The 19,686-nt window shown below is 28.6% G+C and overlaps 1 protein-coding gene across 1 annotated transcript; it reads left to right on the top strand.

Annotated features, from left to right (window-relative positions):
• The first annotated feature begins 277 nt into the window (after nucleotides 1–277).
• LOC129962081 (U1 small nuclear ribonucleoprotein A-like) lies at nucleotides 278–18,085 on the top strand. Its single transcript, XM_056075799.1, has 5 exons — nucleotides 278–452; nucleotides 8,226–8,398; nucleotides 9,462–9,708; nucleotides 16,218–16,326; nucleotides 17,632–18,085. Exons 1-5 carry the CDS (start codon nucleotides 386–388, stop codon nucleotides 17,789–17,791), a joined length of 756 nt encoding a protein of 251 aa, XP_055931774.1. The 5' UTR covers nucleotides 278–385; the 3' UTR covers nucleotides 17,792–18,085.
• Nucleotides 18,086–19,686: the final 1,601 nt, after the last annotated feature.

Consider the following 19,686-nt stretch of genomic DNA (forward strand, 5'->3'; position numbering starts at 1 on the left):
AATTTTTTAATAAATTTTTTGATGTATTTATTTTTGCATTCTTTATTTTATCTCATTTTTTTTTCACATATATTATCAATTTTAGAGTGAATCACTCTGCCAAGCATTCATCTTGAATTATTATGATATGAAATAATCAACCATAAAAAATATTTATATTACTGTGTTAAATAATATTATAATATTTTTTATATTTTTTCATTCAAATTCTTTGCTTTCAAAAAAGGAGGGGAGGGGGAGGTCAATTAGTTATTTGTCTTGAAATAATGGCATTGGTTTATTTCAAATTCTATTTTCTTTTGAAGTTCGCATGTTTTGCTCGTGAAACTTCAATTTCGTGTTTGTTCTTTTATTGTGTGCAAAGGTTGTACCGGAATTCGCCAAAATGCTTGATATAAGACCCAATAATACTATTTATATCAACAACTTAAATGAAAAAATAAAAAAAGAAGGTAAATATAAAATTTCTTTTCCTTAATAAAAATTAATTATAGTCTGCCGCTTAGGGATGGAGTATTTTGTTTGTGAAAGAGTGTTTCTTTTGAAACAGTATACATTTTTTTAATACTATAGGTTGATTAGTAACTTGGCCATATTTTTGTAGGAAAGGAAAAATAGATGTTATTAATTATTGGATATTTTTTTTCAAGATTAGGTTGTACTTAAACAAATGTTTTAAACTGTAAAAGTTAAAAAAGAAAATCAAAAGTAAAATGCTTAGTTTTGAAAAAAAATTTTAAGTTAGATATTCCTTTTTTTTTCTTTTAATGCACATGAGCTCTCTTTTCTTTTTTTATATTTATATATATATATAAACTGGGGTTTACTTTTGTTTCTGCACACTTGTATTTTTGAAACTATTTAAAAACATCTAAATTAAGTCATCCATATTAAAAGATGGACCTCAAAATTTATTCATATATCTTTTTTTTTTTTTTTCGTTTACAGTAAAACTAGTATACTGTAATGAAAATATATTCCCCATCTCTTTGAAATGATTAGCAGAGGAAGTAGTAAGAATAATTTAACAAAGAAACAATACTTAATTTTTTTTGGCAAACGATATATTTTTACTATGCATAAAAATATGTATGTTAAATATTATTATTTTCACTTTGAAATTACTACTACATGTAAATTTGTTTATATTTCTATATTTAAAGTGAAAGTTGCCTCCATAATACTAAGTTGCAACAAATTCTATAAAGAGTTTAATCATAGAACATATTAAAGATGTAAAAGCATCAGAATTATTGAAAAACTTGTTAAAGTAAGTCATTCAACTATGTTTTCTGTTGAAACTATAGAAAATGAAACTATGGGATTGTTGAAAATGCTTTGAAAGCAAAAGCTCCTTATTAACTGCAAAAAAAAAAAAAAGATTTATTATAATACATAAAATCAAGAAATATCAAAGACTTAGTATAATGCAACTTGTAAAAGAATTTGAAAAAAGATTTGCAGTCAAAGTAAGGTTTAAAACGAGTTACCAGATTTATGGATCCAACTATAAGAGTTGCTAGAAAAAGAAATTAGTAAACGAAGAATAAGGAAGTTACAAGTAAAGATATATTGCAATATATTACAAATAAAGATACGGATTTTGCAAAATCTATGGTAGATAAAGATATATTGGTTTTGTTTTTTGAAATATGTTTTTTTTTAAATTTATTATGTCATATTTGGGGATGAATCAAAATTTAATATTTTCGATCTGGTGGGTGTATGGATTAAGCCCGGTTAAGAATTTTATCTCAAAAATATATTACCAATTATCAAACATGGAGTAGTAATAATTTGGAAGGGCATCTGACATGGGAAATTTAGTATTCATTGAAAATGATATTCACCAATGTAAACATATAAATATCCTGAAAGAAAATTTGAAATTCCATGTCCAGAAATTGGAATTCAAAATAATCAAATGCATCATGATAATGATTTCTAACATAAAATCTTAAATGTTTACATATGGCTTCTGTACAACTGTCACAAAGTTATCAAGTTCCAGATTTAAATCCAATTAAAAATGTGTAGTAAGAACTTTAGTGAAGAACTCAAAAAGATATTTATGTGAAAGAAGAATATTAATAGAAGAATAGAGCAAAATTCCTGTATACCTATAAATCCATGTAACCAGATATCCAGTAAAGTAATAATAATTAAAATTAAAGTAATAATAATTAAAATTTTTAATGCTTTTTCAATAAATTAACAGTAATTCATTTAATATTTAGATTATGCTTTTTAAACATAAGCTAGAAAAATGGAAGTGTCTAAGAACAAATGTGAGCTAATACATTCTGCATAGAGTAGATATGATAAAAGATCTTTATATAATTGTTTACGTCCTTCTAGTCCAACTGTATTACAGATTCCGTATCTTATTATTGTAATAATTTCCATCGCCTATTATTCTTATTAAAAGTATAGGTATATCTTGATTTCTAGGGTAATCGTTATTAAAACGATGCCAAGCTTGAATTACTTATATTATTTTGTGTGTATAGTTGCTCTTAGTTTGGCTACTTTTTTTAAAAAAATTTTTACATGATTGATATTTTATCACGTTACTGTGAAAATCAATTTATACCAAAATATATACTAAAATAGAATAAAATTTTGTAATTTTTCTAATTTTGAGTACTTATTAAAATTAATATTAAGTTTTACACCTATTTCTCTGCATCTACAGGAAATATTTACACAATTTGTGAATGCTTTTGATAAAGAATTGAAAAGAAGCGAATATTTTTGAGTAAAAATTTCTGACAAGAGCTTATTATTTGAAATGAGTAATGTTCACTGCTACTTTTTAATTTATTATTCTTGCATAATGCAAACTATCTATTGATTAAAGGGCATATTTCTATGTTTTCCAAAGATAAGTATTTCTATTCCATAATTTAAAAATGTTGTGGAATGCATGCTGTTTAAATTTCTAAGTGCAAAATAAGCACCATTATTAACCAGGAAGGCCAAAATTGGAATCATTTATTCTACATGGGAAGAAGATTGCCTAAAGAATGATTATTCTCTTTTAAATATTTCTTTAGTGATAATAGCTAGTAATAAATGAAAATCTTCCATGCAGATATCAGTTATAAAGTTTTTAAATACATTATAGTAACAAAACATTAAATTATTAACTATTTAAAAAAAGTGTAATGTTCACCAGTTTTTATCGAGGGATATAGTTCAATGCGAGACAATCTTCGTAACTTTGTGTGAAAACTATTTAATATGAAATAATGGAAATACGTTGTGACCTTTGATGAAATATAGGCTTATCTTAATTACTGCAACAAAAATAGGTCTTAATTATTAACAAAAATAATGATAAAAAGTGTAAACCTGGTTCCGTCATTTTAAAGAAAGTTTTCGCAAGAGGTTTATGATTGTCCCTAGGGCTTTCTACAGTGAGGAACTAAAAATAAGTAAAGTGAAAAAAAGGTTTTATGCCTTATATTTAAAGAAGAATTTCTATTTCTTCATTCCAATGACTTTCAGAAAGTGAAATTCCATTAATCCAAAATTATAATTTATACTTCAAAAAGTACCATTATATTCCTTAAATAAATGAAAACTAATGTGGATGTTGCATGTATATCTTTTCACTGTATTTCTGCAAAGTATTCCTATGTTTCACCAGTAGGATATTATGCTTTTGGTTTATTGAAAAGATTTCTTCCTAAGCATAAATCCACCATGGTTGATGAACTCTGAAAAATAGTGGAAGAGAAATCAATATCCTTCTAAATTTTGTAATAAACTCTTCTATCATAGAAATTATAGTGTAAATTTATAGTCCAGAAAAAGAAAAAAAAGGATTTTAGATTGGACATTTGAAGGAAAAAAAAAAGCAGTCTTTATAATTTAAACATTAATTGTCTTGGAATTGTTCCAAAAATGTGTAAATATGGTATGTATTTAAATTTTTAAGACTAAAATCTTAATTGGCTACAAATATGATGGGTGATTTTCACAGCAATTTTATATCTTTTGTATATATATCCCAAATAAATTCTATTTTATTAAGCAAATTAAGCAAAGATAATATTAAGCAAATATCAGTTGCTACTTAGTTGTGTTATATTGTATCATAGAGAATAAGTTTGATTTTTTTAAAAGGTACATAAAATGATGGAAAACAATGTTGACAGGTAATGAAAGTTTTTGTCAATTTAAAGCTAAGAACTTTTGTCAAAAGTTCTTAGCTTAAAAAAAAAAAAAAAAAAAAAAAAAAAAACATAGTTCTTCACTGAAAGACTAGCTTAAGAATGTCCCTGAAAAATATTTGTGAATAAATTCTGAAATACTTCCATTTTTAGAGGTTTCAATAGCTGTCTCTTGTAATTCCATAATTCATTTAATATTTGTTATTTCTAGTTTATTTATCTCTCTTGTATATTTTATAAAGATATAGCATGTCCATCCAATTTTATGTGTTTATGAAATTTTGCAAATTTATTCAACAGATTTTATATGTGAACTGTCAGATAAAGTAACCTTTCATATTTTTCTGTTCTTTATTAAATCATAAATTGATATATTATTTAATTAAATATTTATATTAAATATTTATTTTTATGAAAAGGAATCATTCTATTTATGATATAATTCATTGCTGCTTTTTCTGGTTCTTTTAAATTTAAAATGATATATTTTGAATCTTAGAATCAGAGATTCCAAATCTTTGGTATTGATATTCACTCAGAATTCACAAAAGTGATATTAATAATTGCAGGAAACACAAAATATAAAACAATATATAGTTTTATTCTCCAAATATATGTGGTCAATAAAAATTTGTTATTGGCAAAATAAAAAAAAAAAGGAAGCAATACAATGAAAGCTAATTAGATAACGTCAGCCTTGCTTACCATCAATCATACTGTACAATTATGCCTGAGCCATTCATATTTTCACAAAAGTTATAATTTAATTACATTCTAGTGTTCTCCACTAGAGTTAACTTAATTTCACTGTTATATTCATTTAGAAATTTATTCTTTCATTGTCTGAGAAATTTTCAAATTCTCTCAACATTTCTCATTCTTTTTTATTTGTTTCTTAAACATTTATTATTCAGTTTCTTCAATTTATAGGTAATATTAGATGCATTATAACATTGATAATTTTCTTTCCAACAGTACTATTGATAAATGCCCTTACATTATTTCACATTATTATAAAACATTATTTCACTGTATATTTTCATTGGAAAATATCTTGTCAGTTCTACAACCCCCAAGTATCTTGTTGATCAATTTTGTTTTGTTTGATGCTGAATTGATACTATTATACAAAAATTGAAATAAAATGCCAAACATAAATCATTCGGTACTATTAAGGTAAACTGGAGTTGTTTGATTCATAACCTAATCTAAGCTCTTAATTGTATTAATAAGAAAAAGTTAAATGGAGTGGTATGTGAAGTAGTATGACAGTTAAAATTCCCAAGGTTAAAAAAAAAGCGTTAAAAAACTTAATTGACTGAAAGAAAGGGGGAGTAGTTTGAACCACTAACCACTATTCTCAACTGATTGAAAAAGAATATCTTTTCCTGTAAGTAATGTACAAATAAATAAAATTGGTTTATTAAGGTGTTGCTTGATATAATTTTTAAAGGTTTTTTTTTTTTTTTTCTTTTTTACAGTTTAGCTTATATATTGAATTTTAGACACAATACTCTTTTCTTCTAAATATAACATAAGTATAAAAATATCAGGATGTTTGATATTGTATAGTAACATATGAAAAGTGTACTGTATCAAATTACTCCATATGCCCTTTGATTTTATGTATGATTTTTATTATTTGTATTTTGTACAAAAAAAGAGCAACATTGTGTGCAAAATTATTTCTAAGTAATATCTTTCATAGTTTAATAAAAACAAGAAAATTAGAATTTTTAAAATTGTCAAACTCTATTCTTGAAATTATATAACATAGAATAAGATACAAAACATAATATATATTTTATTGTGAACAAAGAAGTTTTAGTGCTTTCTCTGATTAAACTTTAGCTCTACAGCTGTTGCTTTTACCAATAAGGTGTTTGCATGGTGTAATGAGCAGAATTGAGTATTTGATATATAACTTTTATTCTTTTTAATCTTTAAATAAACATATTTAGATTGTACCTAAATGTTTATTTTTGCATCAAGGTACTACAAGTTTTATACAGATTGGTAATAGACATTCAAGTTCACTGAATCTTCAAATTCATCTATGAAAAAAGGCTTGAAAGTAGATCTAAAGAAAAAGGGTTAGGGATATATCTCTATTGTATCTTAGGGATATATCTCTATTGTATCTTAGGGATATATCTCTATTATCTATTGGGTTGGCAACTAAGTAATTGCGGATTTCACTCATAGATGGCTTCAGTTGAATTTTTAGGTTTGCAGATGTAGTACAAATGTAAAACACAATTTGTTATTTGATAGTTGGAAATTCAGCTGTCAATCAGTAAAAAAAGTTTTTTGATCGGTTGCGTAGTTTTCGTTTGGCATTCGTTGATAAAATAGAAAATCAAAAGGAACATTTTCGTCATATTTTGCTTTTTTATTTCCGCAAAGGGAAAAACGCATCGCAATCTCTTAAAAAGTTATGTGCTGTTTATGGTGACGAAGCCTTAAAAGAACGGCATTGTCAAAATTGGTTTGCCAAATTTCGTTCTGGTTATTTTTCACTCAAAGATGAAAAACGCTCTGGTCGTCCAGTTGAAGTTGATGACGACCTAATGAAAGCAATAATCGATTCTTATCGTCACAGTACAACACGTGAGATTGTAGAGAAGCTTCATGTATCGCATACATGCATTGAAAATCACTTAAAACAACTTGGCTATATTCAAAAACTCGATACATGGGTTCCTCACGAACTGAAAGAAACGCATTTAACGCAACGCATTAACAGCTGCGATTTGCTAAAGAAACGTAATGAAAATGATCCATTTTTAAAACGACTGATAACTGGCGATGAAAAATGGGTTGTTTACCAACAATATCAAGCGGAAAAGATCGTGGAGCAGGTCAGGTGAACCAACTCAAACAACATCAAAAGCTGATATTCATCAAAAGAAGGTTTTGCTATCAGTTTGGTGGGATTACAAAGGAATTGTCTACTTTGAACTCTTACCACCCAACCGAACGATCAATTCTGATGTCTACATTGAACAACTAACGAAATTAAACAATGCAGTTGAAGAAAAGTGGTCCGAATTGACAAATCGAAAAGGTGTTGTATTCCATCATGACAATGCAAGGTCACACACATCTTTGGTCACTTGGCAAAAATTATTGGAGCTTGGTTCGGATTTTTTGTCACATCCACCATATAGTCCTGACCTTGCACCATCTGATTACTTTTTGTTTCGATCTTTACAAAACTCCTTGAATGGTAAAAATTTCAATAATGATGATGTCAAATCTTACCCGATTCAGTTTTTTGCTAATAAAAACCAGAAGTTTTATGAACGTGGGATTAGAATGCTGCCTGAAAGATGGCAAAAGGTCATTGATCAAAATGGGCAATGCATTACAGAATAAAGTTATTTAGTTCCATGAAAAAATTGTCTTTGATTTTCTAAAAAAAATCCGCAATTACTTAGTTGCCAACCCAATATATCTCTGTTTTAATTAAGTTGATATAATGTAGTTTATTTTGGAAATAGTTAAATGATTCACTAGACTTGTTTTTTGTATTATCCTAAATTGTTAATTACAGGAAAATGCAAAAGAAGTTTTGCACTAAAAAAGATGTCAAATCACCCAGATTTTCATGGTGCCTGATATAAAGGCTTAGTTTTTCACAAATGTCAACAACTTAAATGGTGATAATGATCATTAGTCATACAAAAGTATTTCCGACACCTATGGTAACATTATGATTGTAGCAGATTGTAAAATAATAGTAAAAGTATTAATATGCAAATAAGATTAACATTTCTTGCTGAAATAAAAGAATAATTATATATTTTTATACATAAAAAAAGGGGGATTGTATCTGAAAATACAAAGTCCATTTGTGTATGTTAAAGTGAAAAAAAATTTGCAAGATATGGCGATTTATTTAAATATTATTTTTATAGTTTTTCATAAATTCAAATAATTGGATTTTCTTTTCTTTTTTGTAAATATTGAGTTCTTTCATCCCCCTCCCTCTCTTTTTGAAATGTACTACTTTAAAAAAAAAAAATTTGTCTTTTTTTATTACAGAATTAAAAAGATCACTTTATAATATAATGTCCCAGTTTGGGGAGATTTTAGATGTTGTGGCACTGAAAACTATGAAAATGAGAGGCCAGGCATTCATAGCTTTTCAAGATATTAATAGTGCTACAAATGCTTTGAGATGCATGCAAGGTTTTCCATTTTATGACAAGCCATTGGTAAGTATGAATGATAATCTGAGTATATAATTGATATGAGATTAAAATGAAATTTAAAAACATTGATAAAACAAAGGTAACTGATATTTAATTCCTTTTTAAAAATATTTTTTTCTACTGTAATAAATAGGATCTAACTAGAATTGAGGAAATATAATCAGTCAGTAGTAAAGTTTGAAGAAAAATAATTAGTCTATTTTGCTAAACTATAGGTAAAGTAAATATTGGTCCATTCAGGAATCTTAGATTATCTTTTTTCAGTGATTTCCCCTCCCCCCTGCAGAGAGGTGATATGTAATGAGTACACATTTTTGGAATTCTTTGTTAGTCCTTGAACTTTGTTCCATTAGATGTTTTTCTTTGATTTTTTTCCCCTTCTGTTAATCATTTTGAGCCGCATTATTTTAATTTGTATTTCTCTTTTTCATAAGGTTACTTTAATTTTTCAGGTAATTCATAGTACTGCATTATATAAACTCAAATTTGTTTACTATAAAGCATGTAATAAATATTTTTTCCTCAAGCAGTTATCTTGCCCTATTTCATTCAAATCATTGTCTCCTGATACATACCCTAAAGCTTGGTGGATTTCTGTATCTAATAATAAATAGTATAATCAGTATTATGTACATTTTCAACAATATCGTATTGAAATTGGGAGAGAGGATCAAATATTACTAGTTTGCACTGTGTTGGGGAAATTGTTGTGAATAAGGTTTATATTATTGATGGGAGGGTGATTGATAGCTTATAAAATCTGAATACAAATTTGTATTTATATGTTGGTTAAAATAATATTAATTTTTTTCTTTGTTATTTTTTCTTAAATTTCATAAAACTTTGGTCTGATTTTTAATTTTAAGCTACTCTCACATTTATATTCATTAAGATTTTACATAAAATTTTGGTTTAATTATTTGCAAATATTATCTCGAAAAAATTTTCTGTAATGTAAGCTTGCATTAAAAATAAAACAGTTGCTGTTCTTTATTGGAATTGTAAATTTATCAAAAACATTATATTGGTATTGGAATTCAGTTACTGATTGATTAAAAAATTTTAGAGGATCCAGTATGCGAAAACAGATTCCCATGCTATTGCAAAACAAAAAGGTACATATGTAGATCGCACTGTTCAAGGAAAACAAGTTCCTGAACCTGCCGAATTGAAGAAAACCAAAAAGAAATCTTCAAAAGATAAGACGAGTCAGTCTTCTATCCAAGGCAATCTATTATCAGGAATAGCATCTGGATCTATGCTGCAAAATTTAGTGTCCAATGCTCTTTCATCACCTGCATCTTACACATCAGGTAAGAATTTTGACCCATCAAAGAAATTGAAACATTAAACATTTTTGCTTATCAATTTTCTAAATGCCATTTATAAATAGTATATATATATATATAGAGAGAGAGACATGTTAACTCCGGCTCGAAAAACAGGCCTGCACTAACCGGATTATATCAAATCGGATATCTCTCACGGGCAGGATTCAGATTAATACTTAGAGATGGATCATATTACAAGAATCACACACTATATGATAACAAATGAACTTGACTAACGGCGGGGCCGTTTTACATCGACGAATGCTTTTACATGATTGAATACAGATGTCTGTTGGCAGGAATCCGAGGGCTTCGTATTGGCTGTTGAGTGATGACACGCTGGATACCACAATCAGTCATCCTGATGAACTTAACGTTCTCGTCAATCTGAGAAAAAATCTGAAAAACTCAACAGAAAAAAAACAGTAGGTGCTTTATGCATTTGTAGACCAAGGCTCCATATAATCTGCTGCTGTAGAGGTATGGTTGGGGCCTTCGTGGATTCCCACTTTGTCCACTAGGTACCCCGTGTGGCTTCTTGAAGGTGCAAGATGTTCTGTCATGCTTCTTCACGAATGTCCTCGCGGCTCTAGATGACTATTTGCTTATATTCTTCCTGGAGAATCTTGAGAATTTTCTGGTCATTTTTATGCCTCATTTGTACACCGATCATGAATTCGAAAGGAGTAAATTTAGTACTGTGAGGAGCAGTAGAGTTAAATACACGTTGTGCTGCTTGAACATGAGTGTACAACTTTGTGGGATCATTTATGGAAAGTTTGGCAAGCAAGGGAATAAGAGTTCCATGAACCCTTTCCACTTGTCCATTTCCTCGAGGTAATTCCTGTGGTAATTTGAATGTGATTAATATTTTGATTCGCACAATAGTTTGTGAATTCCTTGGAGGTGAAGGTGGAACGTTTATCCGTGTTGATACGCTTGGGATTTCCGAACACTGCTTCCTGTAATTGTAGTTTCGTAATTGCATCATTTGCAGTGACACTTTTAACGGGATATAGCCAGACAAATTTTGGGAATGCATCTATTACGCGGAGTATATGATTGTAATTTTTGTTGATTGACACTAAGGATCCAATAAAATCAACATGGTAATTAAGTACTTAGAGGAAAGTTTTCCTTCGGAATCGGATGCAAAAACCTTTTAGGTTTACCACGCTTTCGGTTGACTTAGATGCATTAAACACAATTCTCTATTACCGGTTCTATGCTTTCTTGTATTTTCGGGAAAAAAGAGTCGCGTTAGATAATGTTCTTAGTTTTCTCCATGGTGAAATGCCCTTTTGAATGCACATTCTTAATTATTTCATGTTTCATTAGTTAAGGTATTACAAGCATGCGACGGTTGTCCTGACATTTTTACAAAATATTATTTTGTACGACAAAATCAGCTTGGTTGTTATCTTTACATAGTTCTTTCAATTTTCTTTTAAGTATTCATCTAACATCTGTGCCACTTGCACTCGTGCTGTTAAATCATCACAAAGTGCAGTCATTGAGTATCTACTTAGCGAATCAACGTGACGCATTTGACTGCCTGATCGATGTACTATCTCATCAAAATCTTCGAGGAATAAAACCCATCGCTCTATTTTAGGGATAAATTCTTTTTTAGTAATTGTTTGAATGCAGAGCAGTCAGTGACAATTTTAATTTTAGTTCCAAAAATGTAAGTACGGAATTTTGTTAATGCTTTAATAACAGCTAAAACTCCCAAGTTCATAGCTCGATAAGTTTTCTTCCTGAGGTGTTTTTTTTTTTTTTTTTTTTTTTACTCATAAGCTATGGGATGTAAATTATCATCGTCGTTAGCTTGAAGAAGGATTCCACCGTAACCTAATTTGGAAGCATCTGTATGGAGTTCCAATTTGGAACCTGGTTTGTACAAATGTAAAACAGGATCTTGCAGTAAAACATCTTTTAAGGGTCTCAAAAGCTTTTATTTGAGGTTCACCGAATTCAAATGTTGCATCCTTTTTAAGTAAATCGCTTAGAGGTCTAGCTATTAAAGTATGATCTTTAATGTACTTCCAAAAATATCCCATTAAACATAAGAAACTTTGGATTTGTTTTGCACTATGTGGTTGAGGAAAATTTAGTACTGCTGAAGTTTTTTTCAGTTGATGGCCTAATTTGACCATTTTCGATAACCTGACCAAGAAAGTTAATTTTTTCTTTCAGAAATTGACATTTTTGTAAGATTTAACTGTAGACCAAATTCAAAGGCTGTGTGTAAGACGCGTTCCAACTTTTGAATACCTTCAGAAATAGTTTGAGATGGGATGATAATATCATCAAAGAAAACAATTAAAGTTTCGTCATGTATTAATTCTTGAAAAATTACTTGAACATAACATTGAAACATAGCAGGTGCATTCGTTATGTCTGAAACAAGTTTTTAAACTGAAATAATCCTTCATGGCTAATAAAAGCCGTGTACTTGCAGCTGCCTGGAGCCAAATCAATATAAAAGTAAGCATTTTTGAGATTTAATGTGGAGAAAATCTTGCCTGAGTGTAACTTATCAAAAATATCTTCTATGTTTGGTAGAGGAAATTTATCTTTAATTGTTTTTGTTTTTTTCAAAGGACGGAAATCTACTAAGACAATTGGAGAAGCATAATCAGAATAGCTTTTTTCAATGATACCCTAGGCAAGCCATTCCTCGATTTGCTTTGTAACTTGTTTTTCTATGGGAGCAAATCTACGAACCGGTGAGGTCACAGGGATGACATCAGTTAAAATAGACATTTGCAAATCTATAGTGCGGATTTTATTTGGAGAGTAATTTGAAATTAAATTAATTACATGATCATTCATATTTTTATAAATACCCTATATCAAGAACATTTTCAGAATAAACATTTAAAACCTTTGTGCGTACTTCCCTCACTAACCATTCAGAATTTACATCAGAAAAAGTATCACTAATTAAATTAACATCAACAAATTTATACTTATTCAAAGATATATCATCACTGTAAAAAAAATTCAGTCAGCATTCCTACTAGAGCCAGTAGTAATACTTTTATTTTCATTCAAAATAGCAGATGAATTATCATTTTTTTTATACAAGCAGAATGAAAAGAAATATGTTTTGTTTCTTTTTTATTCTCATGGATTAATTTTTTGGATTTGTTTCTGGTATCAGCAAAAGGAATTATGCAATGTTGGTTTTCTTTTTCACTCGATGACTCACGCTCAGATCTATTTTCAGAAACGGATTTCATATTTCTATTTTCAGAAACGGATTTCGTTGTAGGATTTTTACTGGAAAAAGTATTTTTAAGATTTACATAGCTATTAGCTGGTACAATACATTCAAAAGAAATATTTGTATCTGCAGCTACTAGAACTCTTTTTGCATCTGATTTTTTATTAACGTAACTTATATCTATCACCACTAACGGAAGATTGACAATTGAATGTTCGCTAATTTAATTTTCGTGCTACGGTTTACGTAATTTTTTTTTTTTTTTTTTTTTTTTTACATAAATAGATTAGTAATTATTAACATGCTTCCGCTATCAACCTAAGCTTTAATAGGAACGTCGTGTACAATAATATCTACGTATTCCAACTCGGTGATTAACTCTTGTGGAATTTCATTTGATTTAAAAATGGAGTTTACCGGATTTGAATTATGGGATCTTCCCTGATTGTTATGTTGTCCAGCATCAGCATTTTAGAGACAGAATTTTATTAAATGCGATGTAGAATGACATTTAAAGCAAGCTTTCCTATCAGTATTTCCATCGTGTACATGACCATTATTTGGCGGGAATTATTGACGTGCGACCTTGAACTGTATCATTCATATGTGTTTCTGCTCTCTTCCCAAAATAAACATTTGTTTTTTGCGCGAACGTAAATGTCTATTTCTTTTGCTAACGTCAGCGGTTTTAACCAGTCTGAGCATTGTTAGATCTAAATGTGCTCGGATTCGTTCTTGTCAAGAGTGTTGGTTAATTTATCGGTTACAATTAGTTCACAAAGAGTCGCAAAATCATTTACTTTTCTAAGTTTTAAATAATATTCTAAATTCGCTCTTAATCTTGAGACGAATTGCACATGATTTTCTCCTTTAAATCTTTTGGCAACTTGAAAGTTATCCCAACATTCCTTACCAGATGGTTGAAATTCTCATAACACTATTTTTTTTATTTCGCTTTCGTTCGCCTGTAACAAAATATGTCGGCATTTCTTGCCTAACAAATTTAGAAGGACTTCAGCTTTGTACTTAGTTTTAACTTATTTTGTTTCGAAAGCACATTACAAAATATTGAACTTTTCTGATTTAGTTGGTATTGGCATTGTCAATGTACAGATGCTTTTAATTATGTGCTTGATGGGCTCCGCATTTTTTTCTGGAGGAGGTCCGTTAGTATTACTTGTATTACTGGTTGCTTGAACTTACTCATTATTAGTATTACTGTTTCCTTGAACGTTTCTCATACTTTCTTCATGTGCTAAAATTAGTTTTAGTTTTTCTAATTCAAACTGTCTTTCCTTTTCACACACTTGTTCTGCCACTATTTCTTCACATTCCTCTACAGTTGAGATGATAATGTCTTTAACAAATTCCAAATCATATTTAACCGCTTAGCTATTTTCTATAATTTGTTTAAGCTGCACAATATTTGTTTTTTTCCGGAACTACTTCACCTATTGATTCAGCGACAATAATTAAATCTTTCTTTTTTTGTGTGTGTTTTTAAACATTTTGAATATGCCTATATTTTTCTTAATAACAAATGCTAATATAATTCAATCACATTCAATCTTTTTCTTGAAAAAGTCATTCTTAAGTATACAAATCTTAAAATAAATGCTTGCAAGATACTTTATTCAAAATGATATAGAAAATTCTTCTACCTGTTCATAATATCTGTTGAGAGAATTTTCTGCTGGAAATTAACAGTTCGCCAGCAACTGCCGAATCGAAGATTTTCTTTAAAATTATTGTCGGCCATATCGAACTGAAGGTTTTCTGGACAAAAAAATAATGGTGAAATTTTCAGATTCTTACCGGATCGAAGATCATTTTTCTATTCCCGTAGTCATTGCATCCAGGACCGAGTCTCCCCCTCCCCCCATCTGTAGAGACATGTTAATAGATTTTTGTAAACTCGAATTGCTCTTTTTTATGAACATTGCTTTATTACAATTTTTTAAATTTACCAATGTGAACATTTTGAACTTTAGAAATAACTGCATTATTTTCCTTAAAACCATACAATTTTAGCATAAAAATTTGCTTATACCGAGTGCATTGTTTCTCAAATTATTTGATAATGTCAGGGATATAAGGGTAAAAAGAAAATTGAGCACATTGTCAGATGCAACTTGTTATAATATTTTATGCTGATCAAAATATTATTAAATGATACAAGTGTGATAATTTGGCTGCTGTTTTAAATTACACAATTTTGTATGTATATTTGGATAAAGATGGATAGTTAAAAGCTTCAATCTAATTTAGAGAAATTTTATGGTATATTTTTAGTACCTTACAAGAAATTCAGCATATACTTTCTTTTTTGTGGATCTCTGTTTATGGAAATTACATTTTCCTTAATATATTATGAATGTTTTTATTGCTTTTTTGGTGTTGCTTTTACTTATCAAAAAGAATAAATAGTTCCTTGATCTTAAGGAAGAATTCTCTTCTGAAAATCCAATCATTTTGTGAAAATAACATCATAGGACTTCTATGAAATTAAGTAAAATTAGAACAAATGAATCCTGCATCAGTAATAATGTAATTTTTGTCTTGGTCTCTGGGTATCAATCATTTTGCAATCAAGGTATATTACTAACATGGTAATATATTTTAGTGAACTCTCTTCGGATTGTTTGCAGTACCATAGGAAATGCCTTTTGCTAAGGTTCTAAGATCCACAGTAGTTTTTGTAATATCCACTTTCTTGTTATGAATAAAGTTATATTCTTAAGAAACATCTGAATATTATTGCTAATATTTATTTATACGTTGGTACTTCATACACTTGATAAAATCATAGCTGCAATATTAATGTAATTCTAATGTTATCAAATGAGCCTGATGACAAGCTATAAAGAAGTATCATTATTTTTTTCAATATTCAGTTTTCACATCATTAATTTAAAAAAGAGAGGGAGAATCTTGTTTTATTTGCGAGTTTTGATGTCAAGTCCTGTAAATTATTGCACATTTTTTGTACTATTTCAATAACTTTATTTTAATGCTATGTAACCTCATTTAATTTTTTTTTCTATTTCTATCATATATAGTTTTGAAGGTTAAATTTTATGAATTAAGCATAATTGATTTTTGACAGACCAATTTTTTTAGAAGTCTTAAAATAAATTTTTTAAATGCTTGTTAGTCAAGTTTAATGACTTCCGTTTGACATATTTGTCATTGAAACTTTTTATTGTAATTCTTGTCATTTATCAACATTCTCGATTTATGGTTCCTTTGTTCTTTAAAGCATCCCAATCCAGTGCTCGACAAGTGGATCAACCACCAAATCAAATTCTTTTCCTTACTAATTTGCCAGCTGAAACAAATGAAATGATGTTATCTATGTTGTTCAACCAGTAAGTATTAACTAAATGTATTTTATTACTATTGTTTCAAAAAGTTATTCTTAAAATTATAAATATATCTTATGAAAGGTTTAAAAATAAATTCTATTTTCTCTTTTAAATCAGATTTTTGAAATCAGATTAAATGAATTTTAAAAATATTTTATGGTAAAAATTTCACCATATTTGAATACAAATTATCTTACAATCTTTGTTAATTTACAATGAATTCATTTTATAATTAAGAAAATTTGTTTTCTATTATGTTTAAATCAAAATATTTTACTTTATCAAATCAAATATAGCTGATCTTTGTATATACATAAAATATTTCCTCCAGTAAAATTTGATTATTTACAAATGTGAATGAATTTATCTGTTATGCCAAATATATTTTATTAATTTTTCATTTAAAATGTGAATTTCATTTACATTAATTTTATTCCTAGATGAGTAATGTTGTGTTGTACAATTTTATTCTTGCCATAGTAAAATTTTTACATGGAAATTTTTCTTTCTACTAATATATGTTAGCTCTCGTAAATATATAGTCACTAAAAAGTTTCTAACACATGTTTTTCTAAATTCATTTTAAAAATATTATGTTAAAATCTTTAAAATTATATTTTCTTGACAAGTATTATAATTTATTTATTTGTGCTGTACTTGTAGGTATATTAATTTTCAATTCAGAATTAACTATAATCAAACTTTTAGTATTATTTAGTTAAGTTAGTGAAATTACAATAAGACATTACTGGAAGTAGTGTAGTATAGTACTCATGAATTATGCAATCTTTGAAAATGAAATTTTTTGGTTTGCTGGAATAGTAAATTTTTAAAATGTAGTTTCCCATATTAATTTTTATCAGAGATTTGGTTAAATTCTCTGATAAATGTTTATTTGTTTGTTTGTTCCCTATATTTGATTTCAGAAATAAGTATACAGGTGAGCAGAATTTATTTTCTTACTGCCTAAGTATAATGTTCTGAGCTTGAAAATATGCATTTAGTTTTTCTTTCCCTAAACTGTTGTGAATTAACCTAAATTCTGTGAAATCAATCAAGCCTTTCTGCTTGCAGTGTTTTTATGGATAGTGAAATTTTGATCAGAAAAAAATTAGTCAAATTGAAAAATTGTAACTTTTGTGTACTCATAACTGCAATCCTTTGAAAACATGTAAGGTTCCATGGTATAGTTAAATGCCTTCCCTTCTAACCATAAGTCGAATACATTAAAAACAGTTGAATTTCTTTTTAAAAAAATTACTGCAAAAGCTGAAACCCTTGTTAATGCTTATTCCTTAATTATTTTAGATTCCCTGGATTTAAAGAAGTACGTCTTGTACCTGGTCGGCATGATATTGCCTTTGTAGAATTTGAAAATGAAGTTCTTAGTGCAGCTGCAAAGGATGCACTTCAGGGTTTCAAAATTACACCTACAAATGCTATGAAGATTACTTTTGCCAAGAAATAATTTTTGTTATTACCAGCAGTTCATAAAATTCATTTTTCATACAAGGACAAGCTTTCATTTTTTTTTTTTTTTCTCTCATTGAATTTGATCATTTGAAAGCATATAAAGCTGTATGTATTCTTTTCCTTTTGTAAAACACTGTTTATTTTTTGTTTATTTTAAATTTCTTTTAAAATTATTATTTTCTTTTCATATTTCATCTCTCAAACTGAAAACTTGAATGCTGTGTAATTTTTCTTTAGTTCTTGTTTACTTTCTTTCTAAAAACAAAGATAATAAAGATATTGTTATATGTATGTGTGCAAATTACTTATCTATATAACAGTTCTCAATCATTTCTGATAACTTAAAGGAGTTACATAATTTTAATTCCTCTTGTAATTTTTATAATTGTAATGAATAAACTTGTTATCTACTCTAGTTTACAATTTAAAGAAAAGGTAAGGTAAATAAAATTTTCTAAATTCATCTGTTAGGAAGCCCAATTGGCCACGTTTAAATATCATTTAATTTCTATTCAAAAGTTATACCCATTAAATTTAATTGTTTACTCTAAGGGAAGCGATTAGAATTTAGTATGTATATACAGTGGTGGCCAAAAGTGTGGAATTCTTTTGAAAGTTTCATGTTTTTCAACTTTGCGTACTTGTAGAATATATTAATTTTCACTTAAATACAAATGTTTATATATCAAATTGAAGGTAATTTAATGTAGAATTTAATAACAAAAACAGTATTACAATATCTGTATTACAAAAAAAGTTACGCTTATTTTAGTAGAACAAACACAAATCGTTTTGAATAATGACATGTTTTGTAATAAAAGCTTACTAGCCAATCACAAAACTGTTCTGAGGACCAATCAAATGTCTGTAACTATAGTTTAGATTATTTGGATGGTAAAAGAGTTATTGTTGTGGAAATATTTTGCGGAATGATGCATACTAGTACAATTAAATAGAGTACTGCTGTTTTTTTTAATATTTTAAGTCCTTTTTTTTAATTAAACTAATTTTAAACAATGTCACCAACAAGAAGAACTGATTGGACATCTACAAAAAGAAGCCGAATTGTCATATTGAGAGAAAATGGCCTCTCCTATGCTGAAATTGCAAGACAAGTTGGTGGTTCAGTGACTTGTTCTGGTGTACGAAAGTTCTGTTTACGTTATGAAAAAATGAAATCAGTGGAAAATAAGGCCAAATCAGGCCGAAAAAAGTGCACAAGTGCTACTGCCGATAGAAAAATTAAACGGCTATGCCTTCAAGATAGAAAAATTTCATCAGATACCATTAGATGTGAAATGAGTGCAGCGGTTATTGCAGTAAGTTCAAGAACAATAAGAAGAAGGTTATCAGGATTTAGACTACAAGCTAGAATTCTAAGGAAAAAACCATATTTAAATCAAAAGCAATGCGAAAAACGAGTTAAATGGGCAAAAGAACACATTAAATGGTCAGAAAATCAATGGAAGCAAGTAATCTGGAGCGATGAGACTAAAATATCGCTCTTTGGTAGCGATGGTAGAAAATACATGAGACGTAGAGTAGGTGAAGCGCTTCATCCTCATTGCATTGAAGCAAATATGAAAACAACAACAAATGCCATGATTTGGGCATGTAAGTCTGCAAATGGTGTGGGCCGAATTCAAGTGATTGATGGCGTTCTGAATGCCAAAAAATACATCGAAACTGTCCTGGAACCAAAATTGATACCTTCCATCAGGGATTTCTTCCCCAACAAAGCACCATTTATTTTTCAGCAGGATTCAGCTCCATGCCACACAGCAAAAGTATGCAAAGCATGGTTTCAAAATAAAGGCATATATGTATTACCATGGCCAGGAAACAGCCCTGATCTTAATCCAATTGAAAATTTGTGGCAACGTTTGAAAA

This window comes from Argiope bruennichi, chromosome 2 (assembly GCF_947563725.1).
Source record: "Argiope bruennichi chromosome 2, qqArgBrue1.1, whole genome shotgun sequence".
NCBI lineage: Eukaryota > Metazoa > Arthropoda > Arachnida > Araneae > Araneidae > Argiope > Argiope bruennichi.

Excerpts from the sequence above, each read along its gene's own strand:
- LOC129962081 (XM_056075799.1), top strand. The coding sequence starts at position 386 with ATGCTTGATATAAGACCCAATAATACTATTTATATCAACAACTTAAAT. Across the intron at positions 453-8,225 it reads TGAAAAAATAAAAAAAGAAG|AATTAAAAAGATCACTTTAT; the intron begins GTAAATATAAAA and ends TTTTTATTACAG. Across the intron at positions 8,399-9,461 it reads CATTTTATGACAAGCCATTG|AGGATCCAGTATGCGAAAAC; the intron begins GTAAGTATGAAT and ends AAAAAATTTTAG.